The 21,777-nt window shown below is 27.4% G+C and overlaps 1 protein-coding gene across 4 annotated transcripts in view; it reads right to left on the reverse strand.

Annotated features, from left to right (window-relative positions):
- Positions 1-21,777, reverse strand: part of LOC129975099 (splicing factor, proline- and glutamine-rich-like) — a 56,514-nt gene that overhangs the window by 32,516 nt on the left and 2,221 nt on the right. Inside the window, exons 2-8 of one of the 4 annotated variants that reach the window (XM_056088017.1) lie at positions 19,411-19,712; positions 15,312-15,607; positions 13,635-13,689; positions 13,413-13,533; positions 12,863-12,892; positions 9,691-9,819; positions 3,037-3,427 (exon numbers count right to left, since the gene is read on the reverse strand). In XM_056088017.1, the coding sequence (XP_055943992.1) occupies positions 3,239-3,427; positions 9,691-9,819; positions 12,863-12,892; positions 13,413-13,533; positions 13,635-13,689; positions 15,312-15,607; positions 19,411-19,712 (1,122 nt within the window). In that variant the 3' untranslated portion in view covers positions 3,037-3,238. Of the gene's footprint in view, positions 1-3,036; positions 3,428-9,690; positions 9,820-12,862; positions 12,893-13,412; positions 13,534-13,634; positions 13,690-15,311; positions 15,608-19,410; positions 19,713-21,777 lie in introns of those variants that run through there. The other 3 variants (XR_008785016.1, XM_056088018.1, XR_008785017.1) reach the window with 3 other exon arrangements.

Consider the following 21,777-nt stretch of genomic DNA (forward strand, 5'->3'; position numbering starts at 1 on the left):
GAAATACGTGCAAGAATTGAAAGACTTCAATGTAAATTAATCTGTAGATCAAAGGATAGAGCAGTTAAACAAAGAATCTCACCCCCCTACCCGAAAAAAAAAAAAAAAAGGAATGTGGTTACAAATATTTTGAAGATGGCAATGACAAACTTAAAAACAAATGACAGGGTGCATAGTGAGAAACTGCTGCAAGAATTAAGCACTTTTTACATCATGTATATATAAACCTGCATATTTTCTAATTTATAATAATGCATTGTTTTTATTGCAATATTTTAAATGTGTATTTTTTCATTTTTAATATTTATTTCTGTAATATTGCAGAAGCAGAACATCTTCTGTTTAGAATAGATTTTTGGTTTTGATAAAAATGGGAAGGGAAGGGGGGAAAAAAACTATCATTAAAAAAAAAATCCACTTTTATAAGATTAACAATAAAAATCTGGGGTCGTTTTCAACATTTCTTAAAAACAAATTGCTAATGAATTTAGATACATCATTTCTGAAATGTTGATTTTAATATAGAAGAATGTGAATTACCAAAAATTTAAACAATAAGCCTATTACTAAACTTTATTTTTGATTTTTATACATGAAGAGCATTAAATATGTAACAAGGGTGGGATGGAAAGTATAAATTCCCTCCAATGACAATTCACAATAATTAGCAGGTAAGAAAATTTTATTTGCAGCCTTATAAAGCTAAAGCATTCCAGAATGGATACCATCATACGATTGGCAAAACTGCCAAAAACTGATGATTGAACAATGCCATGTTCTAATTGAGTTTTTTTAGATGAATTTTTTCCCCCCTTTAACAGAAAAGAATATGTTTAGAATTTTTTTTTTAAATTGCTCAGCTTATAAAAAAACATTTTTTAAAAAATTATTGCTTTGTACTTCTGAAATTCAGAAAAGGGCTTCTCTGGATGTTTCATATTTTGAAAATTTAATAAAAACCTGCTTTTTAAATCTATATGCAAAAATAAATAAAGATTTTGTACTTATTTTAGTTTTAAAAAATTAAAGAACAAATTATAGAATGTGATTATATATTTTACAAAGACATAAAAATGAATTCACAATTCCTATCAGATCTACTAGATTTTCTTTATACATAAAAATAAAATTTGCTGAGATCAGTTCAACAAATTAAAATTTAATGCATGCGGATATTTATAAGAAGTCAGAGAAATCACAATAATCAAACTCCTCTGGCACCCTCTAAACAAGTTATTGATGAGAACAATGATCAAATGCATAACAGACTAAAGAGGCTTTGGTATGAGTGTTCGATATATATCTTTGGAGCATTAAATTCATCCCGCTGTATTCATATTTTCCACTCATCCGACTAATCTGCATATTTTTCTTTAATACATAAAAAAGGTTAAACATACATTTATCAGGCATAGTTGATACAAATTCTTTGAATTCCACTTAAGTTCGAATATTTTTCTAAATCATAAGAAGTATGACATAGTATGTATTTTGTACTGCCCCTTCAGAATAACATACCCAATATTTCAACAAACAAATTTGAATAAACACTAGTGAAGAGGGAGAAACACTGAGGTAGAAAGTCATTAAGTATTATCTTAATACATATAGGCACCCTTCAACAAGTTTTCTTTACACTTCTTGCAAAAATTAAGCACTTTTTAAGGACCTCTTTACAAAATAAAGCACTTTTAAGATGCTTAAAAAATAAATGCTCATACAGCAGCTGCACACACAGTTGTTGAGATTAAAAAAAAAGTCCTACTAGGACAAATTTCTACCTTTCATAAACAAATACAGGACCTATAAAAAATCAGATCATACCAGACAATCAAAATAGTACAGGTTCATTTGTTAGGGTTACAGAACAGCAACAACTCTTGAAACTATTTTAAAAAATTTTCTTTTCTTTTTAAACCTACTTAGTTATTTTTCCATTCTTAAAGCCCAATATGGAAAAAAAAAAGAAAAAAAAAAAAAAAAAAAGAAAAGAAGAAGAGAGAGAGAGAGAAATAATCAAAACAAAGAATGAATCATTAAGTAGAGGTTATTTGGGAACTATACGCAGAAGGGATCAAAATTCTCTAAATAGGCAGTGGATAGTGAATGTCAAAGTTCAATATATGTCCCATTGCTGAGCTGCTCTGTATGAAAGACATGATTAGTGTACTAGTCAACGGGGACGTCCCCCCCCTCCCAATTTTTTTCTCCTCTTCCCTCCTATATAAGACTCACCTTCACACTCATGATTTCTTTATCTTTGCTTTTCCTTATTAGCTACCATTTATTTTTTTTCTTCACCTATTTTCTGCATTTGATGTTAATATGCCAGTGAAATAAGCCAATATGGCAAATAATAAGAATAAACAATATTCGTAAATGAAGGAAAAATAAATATAAAGGTAAAACGGATTGCTTAAGTGAATTTAAAGGCTTTTAAAATCGATTAGACAAGTATTAATACACATGTATATATCACTATTCCAAATAATCAAAAACAACTTTAATTAACAACTAGTATATATTTCATGGTACAAGTCGGAAGTTAGTACTAGACAAGTAATTAATCAACAGATCCATCTTATTAATAAATAAAATATTTATAACTATAAAAGTCACTCTTGGATTTAACTTTCAAGAAAAATTAATGATAATTATTTACTAAGAAAATAATGAATGAAATTTAAAATGATTAGAGTAAATCTGATGACGCTATATTAGTTATATCCAATGAAAAGCATATTTTATTTGTAATAATATCTTTCATGTCATCAGAGTAATAAGATGTAAACCCAAATGTAATAAAAAAAGAAATTTATGACAGTCAATTTTAATGGATATCAGATTTCGCAGCATTTATTGTTAAAGTTTCCCAATAAAAGAAAAATCGCAATCAAGTTCATTATTCAAAAGAGTTAATCATTAAATGATAGCTGATTAAATGGAATATGAAATAGCAAACTCTCAATTTACATTTTTTGCCAGAAGTTCAGAAGATCAAAATACATACTACTTAATTAAAAGGAACAAAGAATATTCCGATAAAATGAATTTATTGTCATATACCAATTACAGACTGAGTAACAGATTCAAAAATGATTCGGATCCAACATTGATGTGTATCGGGCACTAACACTAAAAAATAAATGTATTCCTTGTACCACAACACTGAAATAAATATGAGTTCTAGTCAGATTGTAAGAAAAAAAATGATTGAAGAAATGTCATGTTTGTTTGACTAGTATCGCCGTCGTTTAGCTTCCATACCATATTCTTCCATGTTTTCCATCATTTCACGGGGTGGCATTGGTGGATGCATTCCACGTTGTGCGCCAGGTCCAGCTGGAGGACCCCCCATTTCATTCATGGGGTCTCCACCTGGTGAATAAGTTGCACCCATAGGTGGCTGATCAAATCGAGACTGGCGCTAATCAAAGTTCAAAAAGTAAAAATCATCACAGAGCGAATACGGAGTCATTGTAGAGTATTGTCAACAGTCGATTCACATTTGTATTGCAAAGCAACACATTAATATTTAGTTTTAATGAAGATTGAAGACACCACAGAACGCGAACATCAGCAGCAAACAGGATCACCGAGGGAGAAAAAGAAGCAAGGAGTACAAGTTAGTACACTGTTAACCCGCTTTTTATGTCTTTAAGACACATAAATTTAATTTTAAACGCTCAAATATACAGATTTTAGAAAACATATACAAACACAAAAGGATATTTCCACTTTTAAGTGCAAAAAGTATAAAGAAGAGAAAAAATAAAAATAAATAAACACCGAGTATCATAACTTAGCAATCATCAGCAACTCACTTGAGATTAAAATAGGAAAAACATTAGATTAATAATAATAAAAAAAATGATGAATGGCGTAATGAAAAAAAAATACAATTTTTAGTTTATTACGCTAGTTTCTGAAATCATGAGATATATAAAATAATTTAAAAATAATGTAAATTACAAAACTAAAATTAATATTAGATATTTTATCTGGATAATTTTTTATTTGAAGCTTTGCATTTAAACATTAATAGATAAAAATATCTTTAAAGAGGAAAGCTTCAAATAAGCAATATCAATTTTTTTTAAAAAATTTGAGATTAATTAATCAAGAAGGTTGGAAGTCTTTTTAGTAATAAAAAGAAACAAGATAAAAAAAAAGTTCACACTTTTTATGTATCTACTAGCAAAATGCATATTGTAATGTAAAAGAATATAGCATTTACAGCTGAAAGAAATTTATGAAAGTGATTTGTCAACTATTGATTGAAATAATAACTTTTATCTTCCACTTTCTTAAATATCAAAAGTAAATCATCATTAACATAATACTATTCATTATACTTGGTTGTTTATTATGCATGAAAAATATGGATGCAAGACCTGGCACTTCCTTGAACTTCAAAAGCATTTTGGCACAACTAATAGTCATGACTGCCAAGATTCTAAACACAACCTACTCACCAAAATGGCGAGAGCTGAGTGACAAAATGAATTTGGTGTAAAATATCAAGAATCTACAAAAAATCAATGACAACAGTGCCAGTAATTCTTAATATCTCATGAACAAACCAACTTTAATTTCGGATCAATTAAATGAATTTAGGTGTATATGATGGGTACAAAAATAAAACTAATATTTGCAGAAATTAATAATATTAATTATAGCTTCTTTAATTATAGTTAAAAAAAATTGAAAATAGAAATCATTGCACAAACAAGATACAACCTAATCAAATGTTATTTCACTGTTTTTAAATGTGGCAACTTAACGAAACAATTGCAGATACCACAAGTATAAAAAAGCAAAAAAGTTATAAATCAGTTTAATACTGAAACATTTCAGATTTCGTCCTCCCCAACTTGGCTAATTACAACATTTACAGGAATGTCACAAAAGATATAACTGTACCTTGTCAAGACTGCAAAATATTGAATCTTATTTTGTTCCAAATTTAATAGTTGCAAAATAATGGCACAACTGAATTTTCCCCAAAAGCAATTTTTTGTCATAGAGTCGATGGATGCTCAAAAATGCAGTATAAGTGTAAAAATGGTTTCAAAAAGAATATAGCATTTATCCAAATAAAAGTTTCAACTTAAAATGAGTTAGCGATAAGTTTCAAGCAGAAAGAAAACCAAATGTTCAACGACAATATTCTGGATTATGAAATTAATTAAGGGGCAACAAAAGAAAAAGCGTAAGAAGTATATCACCTACAAGTTATTATTATTTAGGTTTCATTAGCTGATGACGTAAAAATTTTAAAGGATAGTGTTAGTATTTTGAAGAGATTTTAAGAGGAAAAATTAGATACTGACATTAATACATATTTCAGTGAAGATAATCCAGGTAGGAGAGTTTAGTTTTATAACTGGTATTTGGTGAAATGTGACAAACAAATAACTCAAAGATTATTATATTGAACTAATGACATCGTTGATTTTTCTATAAGATTTTCTTAAGTATATTTACAAATATATTTATGATATATTTAAGTATATTTAACAAGACTGAAACATTTAAATTGTAAATAAACATAGAAAGGCAATGTGCTGAAATTCTGGATGAAATTTGAGTATGTTAAATCTGCACAGATTGAATAATGCACAGATGCACCTTAATAATGCACAGATTGAAACTGTCATCAATTTGAAATAAAGAACAATTTTAACATAGCTCATCACAAACACTAAAAATAAACTATACAACATTTAATAAAAATTTCATAAGCAATCAAAATGTGTTATTTTTTTTTCTTTTGAAACTGAAAGTAAATTAGTCTCAAAATTAAGAAAATCTTAAAATTTAGGACACATAAAAAAGAATGAAGCTATCAGCAATACATTTTTATTCACCAAATAAATGTGGACCATCTCAGCTCCTAATTTAAATAAATATTGATTCATAAATAATATTGGATATTAAGTCGTAAAAAAAAAGAGGCAAAGGTCAAAATCAAATAAATATTAAATTATGAAAAAGTCAATTTCATCTTGATAAAACTGTCTCCAAAAATTATTAAATGAACATAATATTTAATAATTCATAAAAAAATCAATTTTTTTTAAAGAGGTTATTTTTAAATTATGTTATATAGCTTACCACAGCAGCTATCCCAATTTTACGACTCAACATATCAATCCTCATTTAATTTTTAGAAAAGTTTTGTAAAACATTTCTGTTAAAATGAAATTAATATTTTAACTTTTAAACACAAAGAAATTTATGTAAATGAGTTTAGAAGTTTATGGTCCAAAGAACTGAGTTTCCTCTATTATAATTCATTACATTTCAGTTAAATAACATAATACCAAAAGGTTGAAGCTTGAAATTGCTACTAGTATTAAAAAACTAGTAATACGATGCATTGTCATGCAGAATTACTCGATAAGCAGTGAATTTTAAAGAGCGGAAGAATGAATCATTCAATTTAAAAGCAAGAAAGATAACTTCAAAGTTTTCATGGTAAAACCATTTAAGCAACAAATATTAAAGGCTGATATTTAACATTTGGTAAGTTAAAAAATAATAAATAAATATGAAAAATGAGACTTAAAAATCTTATGGTTTGATTTGTTAAAAACATAATCTAAAATAATGAAATGATAAAACAGCGTCTTGCTACATTCCTGGTAATTTTTTTGTTTATACATAACTGTATTTTAGGAAGTGGCAAATATGCCAGTTTTTTTCCTTGGATAAAGACTTGGCAGTAAATATTTAAAAACTCAGCAGAATTTAACAAATGATATATCAATATGCTGATTCAAACTAAGCCAAGTAAACAAAAACTCAGACTTTTTAGAAACTTTTGTACATCATGTTAATGAGACATTGTCTGATTTTCTCAATAAAAATGGTACCAACAAATGCTGATGAAATAAATCAAGGACATTTCCGAACATTTAGCACCCGACGGAAAATTTACAAATACAGAGTGGAGAAGACTAAACCAGATGATTTTTCCTTCATCGAAAATTAAATAAACAGTAAAAATTCATCCTTAATATGACAATTTTTTAATAAAATCTATAAAAATATATAATTTTATTTTTTATTAATTGCCTTTAAATATTATATATCATCCTAAATTAAGAAATTTGAACAAAAATATTTTTTTCTTAACAAACAATTGGAAATTTGAAAATGTAATGCTTGCACCTTGTTATATCAAGCCGGATAGAATTTAACAAAAGTTTATATTCTGCTGATAACTATAAATAAAATCAATCAGTAATTTCCAGAAAGTTTATTTTGCGCAATAAAAATAATAATAATAATATGCAAGAAATCTTTCTTGTTCACTTTACAGGGTTGCCACTCAAATCTGGAAAGGAAAAGCTCGTTAGCTCCATCAGTTTCATGGAGCTAATGCTTAACAAATACAGTACGACATTTTTGTACGGCCTAGCCACATTTTTTAGCTGTTTCACTTTCAGTGAACATATATGAAAATATTTCCAACATAGGTGAATGCAATAAAAGATGAATGTGACGCAACAAGCTTTAATGCACACAAAAACTCAGCTTTAAATAATTGTTCTTGAACATAAAAGTTTGAAATAAGTTTATTTTAGAACATTAAATTTGATGCTTTAGGATTTCACATGTCATCTTTTCATGTACTCCTTTTAGATACTATCGTTTCATGTATTCTTTTTAGATACTATCCTTTCATGTATTCCTTTTAGATACTAAGTCCAACATTAATGGTGACACTTTTGAAATGGCATGCAATCTTTATGTTTTCCTCTTTTGGCATGACTAGTAAATGCCTGTTTTCCCATATCACTTAACATTATTATCTTCTTACAAAGCGAGCAGTACGTGTCAATCAAATTGGTATTTAATATGGATTTTCAAGTAGCTCATTACTTTAAAAAAATCTCTAATCTACTGTGAATAATAAATTAACAGTTTCTGAAATAATAAATAAACTATTCGACAAACTCAAGTATGGTAAATTAAATACCACAGCTCAGCTTACATACATTAAATATTCTTGCCAGAGAAAAACATTTTATTCTTTTACTCAGTCGCAGAAGTCATGTGTATGCTCATTAGCTGCAATTTGGGAATCTCATGGGGGAAAAAATAACTGTCTTGCAAATAGAAACAGGACTGATCTATACAATCACAAAAGGTATTTCATTTTTGAAAGCAATCACTATAATCCTTTATTCTTACATGCTTCCGAGGGGCATTTTTTAGATGGCAGGGAAAAAACAAGAAACTTAAAAAAATTCCTTATATTTTCCCGGTTCTTAAGAAAATTTTCAAGTTTCTCTGCATTTTTAGTCAATTCTTAAATTTCCTTTTTTCGGTTCTCCCAGTGGTATGGCAACCCTGCATTAATTCTGAACTTTTCCTTTTTAGTATTCTTTACAACCGAAATATTTCATAAACTAATGTTCTGGATAAAGCATTTAACATATTTCTATAAACAACGGCTAAAGCTATATAATTTTCAGAGATATGAAGACAAATGACAATTTTAAAACCAAAAGGAGAAAAATACACCTTAAAAATCAAGATTTCAAAAAGTGCTCATATGTTGAAACAATTATTTGAAAAGAGAAATGTAAAATTTCTTTAAAATCGTAGAAAGAGAATTGCCAATATAATTACTTATGTCCTGAAACAATTGGCCTGTATAAGTTTACAGAAATTTGAAGGGAAAAAACATAAGTTTATGTTTAGGGGTAATCTGAAGATAACAAATCAATCAAAAAATTTTAAAATCACATTAATTTTTTTATATATATCAAATGGAATTTTTAAAATTGGGAAGAGAGAATAAACACATAATATGCCTTCAAAAAAACGGATTCAGATAAGTTTCATCATTATAATACTTATTTTACAATTTTTGTAACTGAAACAGAAGTTTAATAAGAATAACCTCAAGCCAATAGTCTATAAATTACAGTCGACTTAATTAAAGATTAAATGGAAATAAAATTAACAAGAAAATCAATCATATTCATATAAAACTAAGTAATGATACATTAATAAAACTTTGCATAAAGAATTTTGATAATTTTTCCAGTCAAATAAAAATAGTGATATGTAAACATTTGATCATTGATAGCATTACCGTATATTTTGTTTTGTAAACTTATATGTTAATGAATTGTTTTACTCTCATACTGTTATCACTGAGTTACTCTCATACTGATGACAACAAAAATAACATTTAACTATAAAAATTAAAATCTCAAAATAGCTTCAAACTTTTTATATATATATAAAGAAATGCAATTCACAAATTAGCAAGATCTTATGTAATTATCGGTTTATACAAAAATAATATACTTAAGAATTACAAAAAAAATTTGGGAATGGAAACAAAGATAGATTTGCAAGCTATTTGAATTTTTTTTCTATCTTGTTTAGTTTTCTAATAATTCAAATTTTGATATGATGTCTTTAAATCAATTTTAAAATGCTTAATAACATGTTCTATTATTACTCAAATTCCATTAATTTGCTGAAATTATAAAAATTAGCTGTATTTAATACTTCATTTTTGAAGCAAAAATCATAACCTTGTCATACTAAACGTTGCGGTGAAGAAAAGAGAAGGGAGAAAAATAAAAACATCCACATGATTCCTAAATATCTCCCTATTGTCTTAACACTCAAAGTATATCAGACATTAGAAAATGACCTTACCGGTGGAGGTATGCCCATACCAGGTCCTTGCATCATACCATTAGGGCCATAGCCAGAGGCAGATGAAGTCATAGGATCACCAGATGGCGAGATTGGACCAGGATTTGGCATTCCATGTAAGTTTGAATCCTGGTAGAGAGAGGAATGGCTTTAAGATTCGATGGACACATAAGTGTCTAGAATTCTCAGAGAACATCCTCATAATGAGAATCAAAAGAACTACATTTTTTTTTTTTCCCCCTGAAATTGTTTCAAGTTGAACAGAGAAAGACTAGTAAAACAAACTGTAATATATATTTGCAAATACATTCATTCCTCTTTATAAAAATAAAAAAGCTTTTTCTTTTTGATTGAACCTTTATTTTAAGACATGGCATTCAAAATGAAGAAATTAATAATACATATGTTAAAGAATCATTAAATATCAATGACACATATATTTAATATGAGGATTTCATAAAGAAATACAAAGTTCCAATATGCGAGTTTTATTTTAATAATAAAAATTCATTTGGTAATACATTCGTAATAAGATTATGATTAATATCATAGGTTCATGGGAAATTTCAAATGGTAAAAGCAATGATCCTTGAAAACAAGATTGCATTCATTTTGATGTCCTAATTTTTTTCCCATCTTTATTACATTTTTATAAGCTTTTTGTTATTACTTATCTCTTATATAAAAGATAATAATATAAAGAACAAGAATTAGTTTTCATGATCTTAAAAAAAATTAGAAATGAAGTTATTAAGGTCTATGATGAAAAATTCAAGCATGCTAAAAACTTATGTTATAAGGAATTTACAATTTCAAAACAACTTTCCATGTTCTTTATTTAAAAAAAAAGCTGGGGGGGAAGCAATAGATTTTAAATTTAGAATAAGATATTTCACAGTGATATATTTGGTTTACAATTTTTTATAAAGTTTAACAAAATTTAATTTTAAAAAATAAATTCCTTCTAAAATAAATTACATTTTGCTTAATCATTTAATTCTCTTCAAATTTTACACAATTGAATTCATTAGGACCTTTACACACACAAGCCAATACTTTGTACACACCTAATCTATACAATCTCAATATGTAAATCTGTCATATGAATATATATATATATAGTTTAAATTCTTTTCAGCATAATGGATTCAAAAATTTCATACTAATGTTTAACAATAAAATGATAAACACTTCATCTTTATTTTTATAATGAGCATGGCAATTATATACAAAGATGACTATTTCTATGAATTAATTTCATATTTTTTAAAAAAAGCAATACTCTAAATTCCTCAGAACTCAAATCTGTCAAATTTTCACAAAAACTTTAGTTTTTAATATATATATATATATATATATATATATATATATATATATATATATATATATATATATATATATATATATATATATATTTAAGTTTCAAGGATTTCCCATCAATTTTACAGGTCAATTTTATTCAAATATTTTTTTGAAAGCAAATGGATTTAAATAAATGATAGCTGCAATGTGGCATTTAAATTAATCTAGGGTGAGAAAAATAAATAAATAATGTTCAAAATTGAAAAGTAATTAAATATAATAAAGAGAAAATTCAATGGTGCATCTTACAGTACTTCCTCTACACCTACTTTTGCAGGTGCTTTGTAAACATTCAAATACTGAATTCTAATCAGTAAATTCCATATTTTACTTCTCTTCTTACATTTAAACAAAAATTCAATAATAAATTGAACATTTATAGTATTCATAGTATTCTATCTGCTTGATCATAACATTTCATAGTATTCTATCCACCTAAATTTTTTTACACATAAACTAGTTACTTCAGGAAGATAAATTACTATATTTCCCACCCTCTTAATTAATCCCACTGCAGATTCACTGCAATGAAAACAACCAAATTATGAATCAAAAGAAATTATTAAAAAGCAATCAATCTAAATCAAGAATTTTTTTTAAAATCTGCAATAAAGTGTAACAGGAATATTTGGGATAGGAGAAACTAAAAGAAATTTAGAATAGGCTCATAAAAAAATAGTTTCCATTAAAAAAATGACACTTTTTAAAATAATTCAGTTAATGCAAAAGAACAAAATATATAATAAGCAAATTAAAGAAATTTTTAAGAATGCATGAAAACGGTTCCTCATCAATATTGCAATTAACAAATTTTTCTATGGAGTATTCACGAAGAAAATTAAGGATACAAGCACACCAACTTTGGTGCATGAATATACATTTTCAAGACTGCAACAAGCTAATGAAAGACCTAGATTGGCTATCTGTATTTACAAATAATCTGATTATTCCTTGTTTTACTCCTAATTAATTTTAAGAAAAGATAAGTATTAACTTTTAATTTTTTTTACAGTTGATAACTATTTTGTAATATTTTCTTTCTATTTGGATGAATTTTTTTTATTGTGATGAGAAATTAATCCTATATTTATCGAGACATTAACAATTCATTAATTTTATTTTTTTATGAAAATATGCATATTATGAAGTAAAATGCCAATGTTTTATCCAATTTTATAATTATTCCCTTATTCATAATCAAATACATCACTTTAATCACTACTAATTTATTAGAATGGAAAAATCATGTATCATTCAAGATGCAAAGTATTCAGATACTAATTTATCAAGAAATATAAATGATTATTTATGTATTTATAATGGAAATTAAATATGTTCATCACTCTATAATTCATTGTTAGAGTGGTGAATAAATCCTTTCCATAAGAGTTTTAAATCAACCAGCAAAACAGATTTTATAAGCATATTCATGCTACATTTAAAATAATATAGAAAAAAGGATGAGCTTTTCCTGTTCATTTATATTTCCAGTAGGAAATGATGCAATATTTTTCTAAATTAATATGATTTCCATTAACGTGCTATCTGAACCCTACTAAGTATTCCAAATAAAAAGTTATTTCTATGTAGGATACATAAGTGGTAAAATCAGAATGACAATTTTAGCTTGAAAAAGTTGAAATGCAATTAAAAAAAAAAAAAAACCAGCACACTGTTAGAACCAAAAACAAATTATATAAACCAGGAAGCTAAAACAAGAAATACGGTAAAGCATGACATATTTATTAATCAACGGTCAAAATATATTAAAAATTATCTAAAATTGTAAAAGATTATAATAAGGACTCACCCTATCCATCATTTCACCATATCCAGGACCCTATAAAAATAGGAACAATTATATACAAAGAAAATTCTAATATATCATTTCTAAATCTTTAACTATAATATTATAAAATGTGAATAGGAAAGCAGGTGTGGATAAAAATACATAATTTCAGTTTTTACTTTTATTGCAAATGATTTTAAGAAAAACACTGAGTGGTATTTTGCTATTAAAAACAAATTTTGAATAAGGCTCAAAATGCATTTCTATGCCTATTGCAATTTCTTATTTTGTTTATCAATGATGAAGTTATAAAACACACTATTATAACATGCAATATATATATATATATATATATATACACACACACAAACATATATATATATATATATACATACACACACACACTTTATAGCTTTTCTACGACAGTATCAGAAAATTATCTACCTTTTTATTAATTTAATAATTATAGATCTTAAATTAATCTAAATTTGTTGCTCAGCTGTCATCAATAAAATGAAAAAGAATATTTAATGTGTTAAGTTTTGAAGAGAGTGAGAAATATTCTTTATACCATCATCATGTTTTCTTCTTGCCTGCGTCTTAAGTCATTTCTGAGTATTTCTTCTTGTTGTTGACGCAATAACATTTCTCTAGCACGACGGGCTTCTTCACGTCTCATCTCTTCTTCACGTCTAAAAAATTCAAATGTAACAAACATAATTGTAGCAGAAATATAGAAAGAATTCATGCAATTGTTATTTTTAATGAAAAATTACTTAAAAAAAATTTATACCTTAATTCTCTCTCCCGTTGGATAAGACTGCTTTGTTCTTCCATATGGCGCAATCCTGAAAGAAAGTGAATGTTTAATTTCAACAAAATTTTAAAACTTTTGTTTAATTGACAATTTTATAGTACTTTTCTAATCATGTTGACCCTATAGTCACTCGTTTATGATCAAATTCAATAACCCTGCTCAGACAGTTGGGATATGATAGTCACAATCAAGTTTATATGCACAGACAACAATTTCCTGCATTTTGCTTTATTGTAAGCAGACCTTTAACTCTTGCACTACTATTCTGGCCATAAAAATACTTTACTAATGGGCCATTTTTGAACAGGCCTCCGACTGAAATGAGGGGTACAGGATGTAAAATAAGTTATCACTAAGGATGCTCTCACTTTGTACCCTGAATTCCTCATATGAAAAAGACAAGGGCCCTAAAATGGCCTGTTAGTATAAATATAGCATGACTGGGTTAGTAGTGAGAGGGCTAATTACAGCAAATGTGCAATCTCATAATTTTTAGGAATCCCTTCTCTTCTCAGTTTAAACTTTTAAAATCGTATCCATGGAGCTTTCACTATGTTTAAATTAGAAAGAGTTGTCTGGCGAATGAAATAGCAGTAAATATTTTGAATCACCAGAATGGATGAAGGGTGAGTGGAATGTATATATGTTACTTGAAATTAGGAAAGGATGTTTGTTTGTATGTATGTACTGTTTCTGTTATCCACATAGTTCCCCATCTTTATTGATGACTTGGCATCCTTGGTGCAGCAAAGGGCACACTAAATTTCACTTTCAACCCATTTTTACTTTTACACTGAATAATACTTTTATAATCATTTAAAATATTAGAAATGTAACATATATTTCATTATTTTATAAGTCCATTTTGGTAGATTAAGCTATCCTTTAAAAAAAAACACCTAAGGATAGATTTTATTGTTAATAATTTAATGAAAGACTTATTTAGTGTGAGAAATAAAGTTGTCATTTATAAAAGGGAGCTAATTCTTAAAATTTCCCAAATGCATAAAATTATGAAAAGAACAATAGGAATGTTTCTAGTTTGCTAAATGCAGCATTATTTGCGGGTGCAGCATTATTTGCGGGTATAACTATTTATTTGCCATTAATTTTCTGACACATTAAACCCAACATCTGCATTAATAGTTAGTGACAAACCCAACATTTTGTGCTATTCATAATTAGCAGAAAAGTAGACTCATATTTATTTAGATAAAACCTTAAAGATCCCAACCATAAGATAGTCTTAAAGTTTAATCATATGTAAAAAATAAATTAAAAATCTTAACATCAAGAACTGTTTGGAAAGTTAATTACCATTTGTTAAGATTTGAATAAATTAAATGCTTGAATAATTCTATTCAGAAATATACAAAAAAAAAAGGAAGAAAAAAAAAACTGAACATAACATTTGGATTATAAATTCTAACATAAAATTCTTTCTTGCATTATAATTCCATAAATCTAAAATAAATACCAAGTACTAGCAAATCATTATTTTAAACAAACTGTTTACAATTTCTCCTAAAAGACATTACATACAAAGGAACAGAAGGATTCATATTAAAATTAATAAATTGAAACATATCCATTAAATAAGAACAGCTCTTTAACTCATAAAAGAAGACCAAGGAAAAGGTATGAATAACTTACTTTCTCTCAAAAGATTTGCTTCATGCTCGTAAATTGCATATTCCATCTGTTCATCTAACTGTCGACGCCCCTCCTCAATTTCTTTCTCAAGATGGTCCCTTTTTTGTTGTTCTAATTCATACAATTTTTTCCAGCGATTGGAGAATTCGTGCTCAAAAGTACCAGGTTCAGTTAATCGAGGTCCAATTTCCCTCTCTTTTAAATACTGTTTGTTAGTTTTCTGAAAATTCTTCTCAGGCAAGCCATCCTCTTCATCCCTTTGTTCCAGTGGTTCAACAACTACTGGACGAGGCGAACTAGAAAGCATTTAAATTATTGAAGACATTAATTTTCCTATGTTATATATTAAAAACTTTATGAACATTCCATAATTTTTTGCATTAACTGAAACTCTATTAAAAGAATTAATACAGCTATTCAGACAATTTCATACATAAAAAAAGGAGGTATAAAGTCTGTAGGCTATCGGTATAAATGAAGTAAATTCAACCAATTATATATCAAACTAAATATTGCTGATGTATATATATATATATATACTGGGTTGGCAATTAAGTAATTGCGGATTTTTTTAGAAAATCAAAGACAATTTTTTCATGGAACTAAATAACTTTATTCTGTAATGTAATGCCCATTTTGATCAATGACCTTTTGCCATTTTCAGGCAGCATCATAATCCCACGTTCATAAAACTTCTGGTTTTTATTAGCAAAAAACTGAATCAGGTATGATTTGACATCATCATCATTATTGAAATTTTTACCATTCAAGGAGTTTTGTAAAGATCAAAACAAAAAAGTAATCAGATGGTGCAAGGTCAGGACTATATGGTGGATGTGGCAAAACATCCCAACCAAGCTCCAATAATTTTTGCCAAGTGACCAAAGATGTGTGTGGCCTTGCATTGTCATGATGGAATACAACACCTTTTCGATTTGTCAATTCAGGCCGCTTTTCTTCAACTGCATTGTTTAATTTCGCTAGTTATTCAATGTAGACATCAGAATTGATCGTTCGGTTGGGTGGTAAGAGTTCAAAGTAGACGATTCCTTTGTAATCCCACCAAACTGATAACAAAACCTTCTTTTGATGTTGTTTGAGTAGGTTCACCTGGCCTGCTCCACGATCTTTTCCGCTTGATATTGTTGTAAACAACCCATTTTTCATCGCCAGTTATCAGTCGTTTGAAAAATGGATCATTTTCATTACGTTTCTTTAGCAAATCGCAGCTGTTAATGCGTTGCGTTAAATGCGTTTCTTTCAGTTCGTGAGGAACCCATGTATTAAGTTTTTGAACATAGCCAAGTTGTTTTAAGTGATTTTCAATGCATGTATGTGATACATGAAGCTTCTCTGCAATCTCACGTGTTGTACTGTGACGATCCGAATCGATTATTGCTTTGATTAGGTCGTCATCAACTTCAACTGGACGACCAGAGCGTTTTTCATCTTTGAGTGAAAAATCACCAGAACGAAATTTGGCAAACCAATTTTGACACTGCCGTTCTTTTAAGGCTTCGTCACCATAAACAGCACATAACTTTTTATGAGCTTGCGATGCGTTTTTTCCTTTGCAGAAATAAAAAACCAAAATATGACAAAAATGTTGCTTTTGATTTTCCATTTTTCAACGAACACCAAACGAAAACTACGCAACCGATCAAAAAACTTTTTGTACTGATTGACAGCTGAATTGCCAACTATCAAATAACAAAATGTGTTTTACATTTGTACTACGTCTGCAAACCTAAAAATTCAACTGAAGCCATCTATAAGGGAAATCCGCAATGACTTAGTTGCCAACCCAATATATATATATATGTACACACACATAAAAATTTATAGTGAATTTTCAATCAAATCCTACAAAATACAATTTTGAGCAACATTTATGGTTCAAGATATATATAAATAAAACAATCAAACAAATTCCTTTCTTAAAAAATGCATAAATGTGCACATAAGTAGTAAATTTGCCAATTCCTTTTCTGATCCCTAATACTTCATAGATTTTTATAATCAAATCACAATTTTTCAAAATATTTTGGTTGTACCTCTTAAAAAAATGTTTGTTTGTTTTTTAAATTTAATCCCACCTTCTACATCTTTTTCAGAAGAATATTCCTTATAAGAAATCTAAAACAAAATCGAATTTACAGTAAAAACTTTTCAAAAGAATTTCTATTATAGTAAAAGCTGGAGGAACATTATATTTAAAAAAATTATCACCTAAAAAAATGAACAGATAAAGTTGCATATCCTGACAAAATATTTTTCATCCCAAATATTTTCCCTGCCTTTAATTTCTCACAAGATAGCACAAATATTTCCCACAGCCCTTCAAGAGATTTGAGTTTTACTGTCATTTACACTGGGAACATAAAACTTGTTTACTAGCATATTTTCTTAAATGCCTAGAAAGTGTGATAGAAAGGAATTCCCACAATAAATGCTCAAATCTGGCATTCTGCTATGGTATTTTGATGGATGCCATGATCTTTGAAAGCTTCAAAAAAGATTAGCAACTCACATTCCATCAATAAAATCTTACCATTCTCCAGGAGCTTTTTTGACATCAGTACAAGTGTTTGTAATTATCGAGTTCTGGCAAAGAAATCAAATTCAAAAGCCAATTGGTGGATACAAAGTTCAGCAAAAAGTATTATTTGACACAACACCTCCGTCAAAATCTACAAAGAAATGCAATATGGACTTTCCCTTGAATGCATTCAGCATTTAATTTGTATTTACATATGTATATGTATAATTTGTATTTACATATGTATATGTATAATTTGTATTTACATACTCTATTGTATTTACATATGTTAAATACAATAGAGTATGCAATGAGAAATATGGAGCAAGCTCGCAAAAACAACAGGAAATGGCAAAATGAAAAGAACAATCAGATATTTTTAGAAAATGAAGTAACTTTTGCTCAAAAAGAAAAGAATGAAAAACTAATATTTTCATATGGTGTTAAATTCAGATCTGTGACTTTTTAAAAAGACATTTGCACTTTTAAAGAATTAACTTCTGTGAAATATTTTTATTTCATTGTGTTAATATATATATAATTTCATCATTTCAAAATAGTAGTTAATGGCAATTTATTGAAAATCCATTAAAGGAAATATATGTAAAAACTAATCTAAATTAATAACAGCATTCTATGTAAACTAAAAGCACCCTATCTACATATTTATTTACTGCCTTTTATTGTCAGAAAGATTGTTGAAGAGCAGTTGAACTAATTTATCCCATCTTTTTTTTTTTTTTTTTTTTTTTTTTAGTTCAAAGTAAGGATATTGTAGTTCTGATTAATAAATTAGTTTGTAATTTTTAATTGAATATTAGATTTCTTTTGCATAAAAATTTATTTAAAAAGTCATTTTCATTCACTACAAACAAAAAAGAATTTCATGGTCTAAAAAAAATTAAGATTTAATGTTATTTTAAAATAATTTCCATTAAATTTTAAATACCATTGAAAATATTTAAAAATATAAAATATTGAAATATCAGTTTAAATAACTTAAGTAAGAAAATAACAAGTTAAAAAAAAAAGTTGATTATCTATACCTCAAAGAATTAATTCATGAATGAAATCTATAAGTGCTTTTAAATGCAATAAGTATAAACAATATCTTATGTGCCATTTTTAAAATTCAAAAATTTTAGTTGATGCAAGAAAATTATTATTCCAATAAAAATCCCAGCTTCCAGAAAAAAATTCAATATACAGGTAATAAATTTATGAATTTGAATAAAAATTAGGACTCAACTATAGTTAATCAGCAAGATCTTTAAGACTATCTTATATATATTTTTAAAGAAAACAAATAGAATACTGATTTTAACAATTCAATCATAAAACTATATGCTAGTAATGAAAGATTTCATTATAATTTTATCCACTAAAATATACAGTTTCTAGAGCAAGTTAAAAATAAAAACCTTTTATTCTTTTTTAAATTTTTTATTTCTTTAACGTAATAAATAAAATTTGCAGTAGAATATATAACAGCATCAAATTAATTACTATATATCATACTATTTAGCTTATATGTAAATAAATATTACAAAAATTATTCACCTCGTAAGTAAATAGCATCCTTCAGTACACCGCTTGATAGCTAATTGTGCAGACTGTTTTCGAGAATATTCTACAATTGCCTCTCCTACAGGTCTTCCACGATCATCAACAATTACCACAGCTCTTTCAACCTCACCAAAAACAGAGAAAGCTGCTTCTAACAATTCATTTGACACCCATGGAGAAAGATTTTTCACTTTTAGAGCAGCTCCATGAGTAGCAAATCTTACTCGAAGTTGCTTACCATCTTTCATGGTAAAATCCAATGCAGCTTTAGCATTTTCTGCATTCTGACGAGTATCCTATAGAAAAAGCAATACATGCATGCATTTATGTATATGTAAGCAATATGCAAAAGCAATGTATTAATAATAAAATCAGAAATTAAAATAATATAAACAAAAATTAAAACAATATAAATTACTGTTTGACATCAAACATTTATAAATAACAAAATTAATTAACAAGCAGGCTTTCAGATCAAACTTAATTGCTGATTTTATACAATTGTTATTTTACTAATTTTTTTTTCTAAAATTTAACCTAAAATATTTATGAAATAATTATTTGAAAATAAATAAAAATTTCTTGTAAATAAGATGATTTTAAATGAATTACAAAAAAAATTCATAATGATTTTTAGAGAACTGTCACATTTTTTTTTATTCCTGGAAAAATTAATTTTTGATAGTAATATCTTGAACGAGCTTTTATGTATTCAAGAAATTACATTTCAGTCTTTCTTGAGCTTTAAAAGAATATATAGAATACATATTCATATATAAAAGAATATAGAACATTGGGTGGACTCTAGCACAGCCCACCTCTCGGCGTCTTTTTGAATTCTCGCCAAACGAGTGGCGATAACGTCGCCAATGTGGCAACCTAGACGGATTTTTTTATTTATTATTTTATTACTTATTTATTATTATATTTTATTTTAGTATTTATTTATTTATTACATTTATTTTTTATTATATTTATTATTTCTGGCCTTCAAGTATTGTTTTTTAATTGAAAAATAATAATAATAACAAATATTCAATTAGTAGTCAACTTGGCGAGATTTCAACTAATTGCCAAGAGGTGGGCCCATCTAGGATTTTACCGAAACATTAAGTTCTGTTTTTCACTTTGTTTTCAATCTTTCTTATTATTTGGGTATCAAATGTCTTCCAATTGGAGCAAAAAAACCTATTTTCACTACACTAAAGGCCAAAGACTCAAAATGAAAGTGCAGAAAAAGCAAAATAAGTCTGCGGGCTACAAGAAAAGAAAAGCTCCAACTGTTTAAGAAATGTCTTCGTGTTTAAACTTTTGAATATAATATAAAGACCTTTCCTTCCCTTTCTTTTTTTCTGGCTTCTATAAACCATATAAAAAGTCAAGAGTAAAGAATAAAATGAATTTACAACCAAAATTTAGATATGAAAATGGTTACTTTTAAACGCTATAAAAATTCACACATTTCTCATATTGCCAGAACAAATTCTTTATCTCCCCTTCAAAAAATATCATCATCAGTGATGTGTTACCCTTAATTTGTTTGTAAGCAAGGAAAAAATATGGAGCAGGAATATCTCAACAGTCTGGAATGTCTAAAAATTCTTATTAAACTGTAATTTTGACTCAGTGAAAATTGCAGATTAGTAGAAGACTACAAAGAAAATTAATATTAAACTGTAATTTTGAATCAGTCAAAATTACAGTCTAATAGAAAATTGCTAGTCTTAGCTGGTCAAAACTGCTAATCTAGGTTTCTAGCATCTACCATTTCTTTTAAATAATGCAACAAATTTGTTAAAGAAGATCTGCAGCAGCAGACTTGCATCTTGCATTTCACCGAGAGAATAGATTATAGCTACTTTAATCTCTTCTCTGAATTGTAGAACTGACTAGAGTCCAAATTAATGAGTATCAAATGTGCACTATAAGCCATCACACATATCTGACTATAATTTTCTCTGAAGTTAGAATCAAAAATTGATCTAATCATATAGTAAATACTAGAATCTTCCCAACAATTATATTAAATACAGACCTGAATTCATTTTGTCTATTATGGTTTTATTCTTAATAACCCATTAAAAATTGAAAAAAAAATAGCTCTCATATTTTATGATGTATGCACAATACATATAATTAATCTGTGATGTATCATGAAGCTAGCTCTCAATTTTTTTAAAATAAAATCTTCAGCCAAGACAAATTTTAATTTTTTTTCCTAGTCATTCTTTGTAGCAAGGCCATCTGTTGCAATATGAATTAACTTTCAAAGATACAGATGATATTGTTATAGAAGTTTATGAATAAACTTAAACTTATTTTGTTCTTAAGTAGTGTCAGGACTAGTTCCAATAACTCCTC

The sequence above is a fragment of the Argiope bruennichi genome, chromosome 7, assembly GCF_947563725.1.
Source record: "Argiope bruennichi chromosome 7, qqArgBrue1.1, whole genome shotgun sequence".
NCBI classification, from domain to species: domain Eukaryota; kingdom Metazoa; phylum Arthropoda; class Arachnida; order Araneae; family Araneidae; genus Argiope; species Argiope bruennichi.